Source organism: Eptesicus fuscus, chromosome 13 (assembly GCF_027574615.1).
Source record: "Eptesicus fuscus isolate TK198812 chromosome 13, DD_ASM_mEF_20220401, whole genome shotgun sequence".
NCBI lineage: Eukaryota > Metazoa > Chordata > Mammalia > Chiroptera > Vespertilionidae > Eptesicus > Eptesicus fuscus.
This window is the reverse complement of record NC_072485.1, coordinates 59,752,709-59,762,901: the sequence shown is the minus strand read 5'-3', so window position 1 is coordinate 59,762,901 and position 10,193 is coordinate 59,752,709. Positions and strand designations below refer to the sequence as shown.

Genomic DNA, 10,193 nt, shown 5'->3' with positions numbered 1-10,193 from the left:
ACACAAAAGCTCCCTTTATTTTGTCTGTAATTGGTCTTTCCATCCTGACCTTCTCTTCTCCTTGCTGTAGATCACTTGATCTAGTCACCTTCAGGTGACCTCAGTCAATTCAGATACTAAGCTCAGGGCCATTCAGGATTTTCTTCTTGTTCTCCAGTCCCCATTTCCCCAGTTCCTGTCACTGTCCAATGGTCATCTGCCCTGGTGTCTTCTGGGAAGTACAGTTGTCCAGTATTCTCTTTAATCATCTGCGGAAGAAACTAAGCCTTTCCCATATTTACATCCATACAGAGGTCTGCACCCCTACCTGGTTTCCACGGTCCATGCTCTAGGCTGCCTTCTTTGCTTTGCTCCCTTCCTCCTTGTTTCCATATCCTTTTGCCTTCTTCCTCTCTTTCCCTTCTCCCTCATTTGTTTCTTTGTTTCTCTTTCTCATGCCCTGTCCACCCCCCAACACATGCACACCATTTACTGAACACGTAGTGCTAGCCCTACAAAGGTTCCTAAGATATGGCCCTTGACCTGAAGGAGCTCTCAAACTAAGGAACCTGTATCATCAAGATGAGGTCAAAAATTTCAGCCTTGCAAAAGCCCAAATCTCTCAAAAGGACTTTTCTCTTATGGAAGCCAAATCCCCAAGCCCCAAAGACACTGAATCTGAAAATCATCTTGTCTTTGAATCACCTAAGACTGAATCCTACTGATCACCTGGCTCAAATGCCAGAAATAAGAGTATGGCATGGAGTCCAGAGACTTCTTTTGTTGGAGGATCAGAAGGGGGAGGCTCATCCTCATTGTCTCTTATTAATCACCATCAGTTTGACTGTGGTTACTGATGAGGTAAATTCCCTTAGCAGGCTGAGGCAACATTTTCCAAAGGAAAGCAAGTTTTGTTTTGCAATTGCTCCTCCTCATCATCCCAAGCCATGCTTGGATTCCCAGCCTGGACCTGCCCACAGTGACCATCTGGCTCGCAGCTGCGATGTCCAAGTGGAAACACTCTGGCATGAGCGTCCAATGGTTCCTTTTACTTCTTGTAAATGACAATGTCTGGGTTGTAGGTTACCCCATCCTTTCTACTGGAAAGGCAAGAACTGTCATTTTCTTCCCTTTTTTCTTTGCATACACAGTTGTTTGCAGTGGACCCACATGTGTCAGGCATATGGCAGGGGATTGGTTGGCTTAAACTGTAAGCCTGACCGGTTGTATTTCATCAACTCTGTGAATGCAGCTCTTTGGGAGAAACTTAGAAACTGAAGTTGAAAGGTTAGAGTTGTGGAATCCAGCCAAATGCATGTTCATTTGGTTGGGAGAGCCTGCTGGTTGAGTGCTAACAGTGGTCTCAACACCAGATAATAACCTATCCCTTCCATTTCTTTGACCTGGCCAGAACATGGTTCAAAATAACAATAGTTAATATTTATAGAGTGCTGATTATGTCTCTGGCACTGTGCTGAGTGCTTTATATGCATTATTCTATTAACTACCCTATGCAGTGGTTATAAATATTATACCACTTCAAAATTTTTAAATCTGCAGCTTCAAGAAGGTGCATCATTTGTCACACAGATTGTCTGGTCAATTTTCCTTCATTGAAAAATGGCAGGATTATTGTAAGCTCCTTGGGGGCAGGGGAGTTCTCAATACTTAGCACAGAGCCTCACATACTGTACAGAAGATGGTAAAAACAACAACAACAACAACAACCCCCCTCCAAACAAACAATACCCCAAACTCACCTACAACCCAACACTAGGGAATGAATAGATATTGAATAAATGGATAAGTTTGTGCCTTTACAGTAGAAGGCTGTTTCCTCCACTAAAAAACATAAATATATCCAATCAATTTTACTGGAAGTCATCTACATTCAGGAGTATGGCAGAGAAAATGCCACTGCTACATTGATTTCTCCGGAGACTGCTCTCACTCCCCACCCCCCACGTACATACACATAATCTGGCAGCTGGCCCTTCTTACCTGGAAATAGATTATAATTAATATTGCCTCATCTGTATTAGTCTGCGGTTTTCCCTTTAGTCATGCTGCTTGTTCCATTGACTCAGTACTGTCCACCTTCAACTTTCAGCTCAGATTTCATCTCCTCCTGTATGCCTCCCCCAGGGTCCCACAGCAATTACAGACTCTTTTACTGCCAGTTAGAATATAGTGATTGCCAGGAACCCAGCAGATTACATTTAAATGCTGAGGGTTTAGGTCTGCTGGGTAATGAGGGCTTTAGGCAGATATAGTCCTGTGTCCTGGACAGTCCCTAAGATCCTGGTTAATAACGACTTAACGATCCAGAATTGGTGGTCACACCTTTGGGCTCATGTCCTTCATGGCTAACATAGCCTTTGTTCCTCCACTTGTTTACATCTGTAGGGTTCAAATTATGCCCATGTACAAAGATACAGCCTTATAATGAGAGTATTTCTACACACTGAGATTTTAGACGATGTTCTAAGTATCTACATTCAAGTATCTACTCTGTGCTAGGCAGTTTACTTACGTAGCAGCATAAATCCAGTATTCAAAACACAGGCACCATCTAAACTGAAACAAAATATGCCACTTTCTAGGGCTGGGATTTTTGGAAAACCACAGAGGTCTTCTGGATTCCTTCTACCTGTATCTTCTTTCTCACTTCTCCTTCCTCAAGTTTCACTCTTGAAATTTCGTTTTCTTTGTTGGTCCTATAAAGAGGCAACCATTTGGGTTTTGCTGGTCATCATATTATGCTTTGAAGAGCCATCCAGTTAGTTACTTTAGCTGTCAGACTTGCTGTGAGGTTTGCTTTGCTTTCTTTCATGACACTCTGTGTGTCAGAAGTAGGGTCAGGATAACCTCATAGCTGATATTTGATCAGAGTACCATAGTTTGCAAAGTGCTTTCAGAGGCCCTCTCCTTGGCCTTAAACTTCCCTAAAAGGGATAAGAAGATTATTACCCTCATTTTGCAAATAAAGAAACAAAGACATAAACATACTGAGTTTCTAGTCCAACGTCACACAGCCAGTAAATAAAGGACTGACATAGCCCCAGCTTTTCCCACTATATCATGCTTGCCATTCTCGATATTCTGCCGGACAGTGGGATGCTCATAAAAAAAGACCAGTGCCAAAGCCCTACCCCAAGTGATTCTAACTTCATTGGCATGATTGGAGCTGGCCATCCTTATAATTTTTCATGTCACTTATTTCTTTAAAAAAAATTTTTTTTTTACAAAAGTTTATTCTTAAATGTACAACAGACTCCAAGACAACACTTCATTTTAGCTATAGGTGGCAAGAGATGTGATAATAGGGAATCCATATGTTAAAACAGGAATGGAATTAAGGATCACCATTGACCCAGGCATAAGGAACTGTTCACTTTTTGCCAGATTTCTTAATTCCACCTGTGGCCAGGGTCCCCTTCCCTGCAGCCTTCGCTATCAGCTCCTCAAGTTTCTTCTGCTCCTCTTTCTGCCTCTGCTTGAACGCCTTGTCCTCCTCGTCCATCTCCTCGGCCTGCTTCTTGGGCTGCTTCAGGGGCTTCTTCTTGCCACCTTCACGGCCGGCCATGGTGCCTGCCGCCCCGGCCCCAGACCCTGCCCCCGGAAGCCCCTTATTTCTAATGTGAGAACCATTGATTGATAGTTTTTACTTCCATGACACTTGGTGAACTTCGAAGGATTCTACAAATTGATAGCAATATTAATATTAGTGTTTTCTTCTTTATAGCAGTTGTGAAAATCCAGGCTGTTAAACCATTGACTTTCTGGAGAAGTAAATCTTCTGTCGATGCATGAGTTTCAAACTGCAATTCCTCTGTCATTCTAGAAGTCAGTTTCCCAGGCCGGATTGCATGCTGCCCCAAGCAAAGTGAAAGACAGAGAAAGCTAAGAACCATATGATTTCACTCATATGTGGGATATAAAACTGAAACTCATAGGCACAAACAACGGAAGATGATCTGACTTTGGGTGGTGGGCACACAATGCAACATACAGACCATGTACCATAGAAATGTACACTGTAGTCCTATATAACCTCATTAACCAATGTCACCCAGTAAATTTAATTAAAAATAAAATTAATCAAAGAAATAAAAGATAGAGGTTATTTCCTTTAGTGGCCAGCTATTGATGTTTATAAAGCAATTTATGCTTCCACAATTGCTTTGCCATGGCAATCTTACCTTATAATAGACAAATATGCAAATTGACCGCACCTTTGCTACGCCCAAGCCACGCCCACCAACCAAGCCATGCCCACCAACCACGCCCACCAGGAAACCCTTGCAGGGATGTTGGGTGCGGCTGAGCCCAAGGCCACCGCCTAGGGCCAAGCCCCGACCCTGAAAGAAGGCAGAAGGCGGTGGCCACAGCCAAGGCCTGGGTCCCTGGTGCCAGCAGAAAACTGGTGCAGGCAGCCAGGTGAATGAAAGTCTATTGCACGAATCTTCGTGCAAATGGGCTACTAGTCCTATTTATAAGAGTTATCACCAGCTCACTTTTATATCTGACCGGCTGTCCAGAGGAAAAATGTTAACTGGTTTACAGTTTATACTTTTCCAGAAGTTTTATGGTGAAAACACATTTTCCAGTAAGTCCGTCCCTCTGTTGTTCTGGGTTTCAAACTTAATGCTTCACAGTAGATGTGACCGTTGGCTGGGATGTGGACGCAGTCTGCTCCTCCTGGCCAGGGAGGCCAGTTGGTAAGCAGCAGGAGGACAGTTGCAAAGCCAGCCTGAGTGCTGGTTCCTCCAGGCTCACATGAGCTAGAAGGCACTGCATTCTCAGTTGTCCTCATTTGGAATAAGACAGCAGGGTCTCAGTTCTTCTTTCTGTGCCTCCAGTGGGTCCCATGTGCTGGGAAAGTTACAGACAGAATAGAAGGGAGGTAAAGTGGTGAGGGACTTTTTCTATTCTGAGTAATTAAAACCCAGTTAATCTGAAACTTCAATGTTCAGAACTCCCATTTGGTAGAAAGAGATAAATCCTAACAAGACAAATCTATTATAAAAGCAATTTAATAAAGGAAACCTTCCTAATGATGTCCTAGTTTCTATTGGAGTTTAAAAATTTGAAATCAGAGATGGTCTTTATTCATCTTTGTATTCTCATCTAATTCAAATATAACTATAGTATATTTGTACTTAATATATTTTTTCAAATTTATTTTCATTTTCATCATGTAAACATATGCTTATAGTTTTTTTTTTAAAAAAGCCACTATAATTTCATGCCTTATAATGAAAAACAGCAGCCTCCAGTTATCTCTAGTTACACTCTAGTTCCAATCTCTAGCAACTTAAAAAAGATTCTGATATTTTTTCTGACATTTTTCTTATTTCTAAATAATACATTAATACTGACTTCTTGATTCATCAAATTTTGAAATTATTCATTAACCTTCTGTCAATTTCAGAAATGATCCATTGACCTATTATGATAGATGAAAATTTAGTTGTCTGTAACCTCCTTTTCCCCTGATTTCTTCTATCCCTCCCTTTAAGCATAGTTACGCCTTATTTTGTGAAGTACTCATTTACATTCCTTCGTCCATGTAAATGTTATTTGATGCTGAGACAAGTAGTATACTGTGAGTATATTTTCTTTCTTGTCCATTTGTTTTCTTAAGTTATTTGCCTGTTTTTGCATTTATTTCTTTTCCTTTGCTGAAATGGTCTATCAATTTTTCAATGATTCCTTCTAAATGCAGCACAATTCCAATATGCCTCTCAATACTATTCTTTTCACATGTATTGATACATTGTCACATGTATAAAGTAATCTCAGTTCCATTTTGTTACTTTTCCCTTGGAGAGTTCTTTCTCTAATTTTGTTCACATCTTCATGGGCTGTTATATAGAAACTAGAGGCCCGGTGCACAACATTCGTGCACTGGGAGGGGCGGTCCCTCAGCCTGGCCTGCACCCTCTCACAGTCCGGGACTCCTCAGGGGATGTCCGCCTGCTGGGGAGGCAGGAGAGGTTCCCGCCACCGCCGCTGCACTTGCCAGCTGTGAGCCCAGCTTCTGGCTGAGTTGGGCTCCACCTGTGGGAGCGCACTGACCACCAGGGGGCAGCTCCTGCATTGAGCATCTGCCCCCTGGTGTTCAGTGCGCATCATAGTGACCGGTCGTTCCACCGTTCAGTTGATTTGCATATTAGCCTTTTATTATATAAGATGCTGAACAGTTCATCCTGTCTGTAGTAATCTTTTGATTACTTGGTTTTCATAATCTTGTAATCTTTTATCCTTGAGTACGGGTGGGAATTACTTTTATTCTATTATCTATCTATCTATCTATCTATCTATCTATCTATCTATCATCTATCTATCTATCTATCTATCATCTATCTATCATCTATCATCTATCTATCTTTCAATCATCTATCATCTATATATATTTCTAACAGACAAAATATGGCAAAAGTGATGGAATGTCACATTCCAAATAAAATGACTGTGACTTGTACCCTGGAATTTCTTTCTTAGGCATTTGGGTGCTCACTCTCTCTCTCACTGTTTTTCCTGGCACCATCTTTTTATTTCATGAATACAATATCTTCTCTTATCTCTCTGAGATCACTCCAGTTGGTCATTCCAGATATGGAGGCAGAGTTGAAGTTGTAAATAAATTCTGAGCCCATATTATGAACACACTCTAAAGAGAACGTACTGTAGAGAGTAAGAAAATAAAAAATTAGATTCCTGGGCAACCACCTTTAGAGAATTTTGATTCTATAGATCTAGAGAAGGGCCCAGGAACATATATTTTTTAAGGAAGTGTCCAGGTGAGCTGATGACAAGTTAGGTTTTGGAATACTGAGTGTGTGTTTTTTTCATCACATACTGATTTTGAGGATTGAGGTCCAAATGGAGAATAAATGATCAACAAAGCATCCTGTGATAATGAAGTTGAGAAAATAATTTGGGTGCTGTGTAAATATTCAGGATCCTACATAGCTTGGGGAGGGTTTCCAAAATGATAGATAAAAAAGAAAAGAGCCTTGTTGGATACGGAGACAGTGTATTGACAATGAGTAAGGGTTGGATCTAGAATTAATTTAATTTATAGAAAATAAAGTCACTATTTCTTTCACACCTGAGCTTGTCATCAATGGTATATGCCATAGAAGAGAGATGAGAATATTGATAAAGAGCATCCAACTTAGCACTTGTGGTCAGGTTTGTTGTTATCAAAGACATCCTGGGGAAATGAACCAGAGAAATTCATATGCAATGTAATTCTGTCTGCCAATTCACCTTCAAAACATTCCATAATTTCAATAGTGCAGACCAGGCATAACTTTGTGATGAGGCACTACTTCTAATTTTAAATATTATTGGAAAGTCTTTTCCTGATAATATTATATTTAAGTGATATTTATGAATAATGATAGTCTTAAACTTGAATATAATAAACTGCTCTGCTGTGACTGGTGAAAATCTGTCTCATGCTTTCTCTTCTTCACCTCCTTGAGTGCAAGTGTGTAGAATTTTAAAATTTAATTATTTTTGTATAGCCTGACACTAGCAGATGATTGGCAAAACTGAAAAAGGAGGAGAAGAGCGATAAATATCGAAAGAGGAGGAGAAAGAAATGAAAGAACAACAGACGAAGGAAAAAGATGATTGTAGAGAAAGAAAGAGAGGAGAAAGTACAGGGAGGATGTAAGAGGAAGGAAAAGAGGAAGGCAGGTGAGGAAAGAATCATGAACATTTGACAGGGAGAAGCAAACGGGAAGCAGGGGAAAGTCAGCCAATATCTCCCATTTCCCCGTCAGATCAGAACAGGTTGAGGCTCTCAGGAACCTTCAACCTGCACAGGAGGACACTGCTTCTTTTGGAAAGCGTTAACTTACATGGAGAGCAACTCTCTAAACCTTTGAGATCAACAGGTAGTCCTTCACTGATGAGATTAGAACCCTTAGTGCCGAGTACACAAGATTCAGGAGGACATTCTTACTTTCTATCTGATTGTTTAAGTAATGGGCAAGGTCGTGTTGTGTTCAGGAAGAGAAAGAGGTTTAAATCGTCACACTCCTCAAGAGCTGGAGCACAGAGCTGAGCTGCAGGTGCTCCAGCTGGAGAGGTCTCCCCTTGCTGTCATCTTATCCTTGAGCTTGATTAGAAACCTTAAAAATATGGCAGGTTCTCCTCCTGGAAATAGGAAAGTACATATTTCCTTTAGCTTTCTGGGAAGAGTGGCTTCTCTCTAAACACATCATTGATTTTCCTCTGTGTCTCAAGCATAAACCCAAACAATTGCATCTTGTTTACTTTTCTCTTTTCATTTTCATCAGCCATGCCATCAGGACATTTCAACAAATTGTGCTGCTAGAGTGGCTGCCTCTATGCTAATGGACATAAGTAAATAAACATAGCCAGGAATTGGATCACGTGGCCTTGGCAAAGTCAGTATAGAAAGAGAAGAAAAGATATTCATTGGAATAATGCAGAGGAGTAGCCAGAAAATGCCATTAGGCAGATGTGGCCAACAGAAATGGTTTCAGCCGGTCCGTGCATCATTTCCGAAGTGCACAGTAGTGCTCTTCAGGCTGGGCGCTGTGACTAATGTCACTCTTCTGTGTAAACAGAATTTTCTCACATTTGAAATTGTTTATTTCAAGTCCAAGACTGAAAAATGTTAACAAATATTGGTATCCAAAAATGAATTCTCTACTCCTTTGCCTTCTTGAACAGGGAATCCTGAACTTGTAACAACTTTTATGATAAACTGGGGCCAATTTTAGGGACTTCCATTACTGAATTTGGGGGTGATAGAAGTTTGTTACAGGCAGTTTTCTGTCTTCTATGTTTTAAACAATAAATTGTGATTTTCAAAGGTCTCTCTCTCTTTGTCTCTCTCCATGCCCCCCTCTGATTCTCTTACCCTTAGTCTTATTCTAGAAACCTGTCAAGGCACATGTTTTTGGTGCTTGAACTTTGTGATGGCTATTTCAAGAGGTAAGGGACATTTTTGTTTAATTTAATTGCATAGTTGGAGGGCTGAGTTTGTGAAAAAATATGACCTGAGGAAAATGAAACATGGCTTTATATAAATTAACACCTTGCTTCTTAACCATTGCAGGAAACTCTCCAAATAGTCTACTATTAATTTTAACCACTATTTTTTAAACTTTCTGTCACATTGCAACCTGTGCCATTATAAACTTTTCATTCCCGGGGAAACATACTAGTCAATTTCTGGGCTATTCTGTGTGTGTGTGTGTGTGTGTGTGTGTGTGTGTGTGTGTGTGTACGCATGCTTGTTAGTGGAATTTATCTCTCAATCTATTCTACTTTTATTATTATTATTTTTACTTTTTAATCCTCACCAGAGGATATTTTTTTCCATTAATTTTTAGAGAGAGAGGAAGAGAGAGGAAAAGACAGAGAGAAATATCAATGTGTGAGAAACACATCGATTGGTTTCCTCCTGCATGGGCCCTGACATGGGGCTGGGCTGGGGAGGAGTCTGTGACTGAGGTATGTGCCCTTGACCGGAATCGAACCTGGGACCCTTTGGTTGGCAGGCCAATGCTCTATCCACTGAGCCAAACTGGCTAGGGCTCAATCTATTCTAGATTTAAAACAAATAAAAAAACAAGTTCTGTTAAAAAAAATTGAATTCTTTAGGAAGTTTTTGACTTAAGCTTATTTTTTAAGACTGCCGTTTGAAAATAACTTGTGATATAGCCAGTTTTGCTTTTGTATTAGGCATGGCATGATTGCCTTCTATACATGATCATTGACATTCTGGCAACCAATGTCAATGCTGTTTATCAGAAAGGGAATGGAATGACATCCACTGGAAGCTGATTTCTGCCATTCACGAGCACTCTGAGACTCCATTGATTCTGTCCCACAAACCCAAGGAATTGTAGTTATAGAATTCACTGGGTTATCATATTCACAGTCTCTTAATGTCATCTTTTCTTATATATTGACTACGAAAGAGTACTTTAGAAAATATCTTCCTATATATGAAATGTCTTCGTGTGCTCACCCATGTTGCAGCATAACATGATACTCAACTGCCATGTGTGTTTCCAGTTTGAGGCCGCTATACCTTGGCTCCAATTTGACCAAATGCAGCAGCTGCCAGAACACACTAAGACAAATTGGAGGGAGGCTATAATCAACGAAGGATTTTTGTGGCTTACAAAGGCACCCCAAATTGCCAATAATGAATATTC

At 40.5% G+C, this 10,193-nt stretch overlaps 1 protein-coding gene across 1 annotated transcript; it reads right to left on the bottom strand.

The window, feature by feature from the left end:
- Window positions 1-3,370: 3,370 nt before the first annotated feature.
- LOC114234264 (translation machinery-associated protein 7) lies at window positions 3,371-3,588 on the bottom strand. The gene has a single exon (XM_054725551.1). It carries the CDS (start codon window positions 3,563-3,565, stop codon window positions 3,371-3,373), a length of 195 nt encoding a protein of 64 aa, XP_054581526.1. The 5' UTR covers window positions 3,566-3,588.
- Between the last annotated feature and the right edge of the window lie 6,605 nt (window positions 3,589-10,193).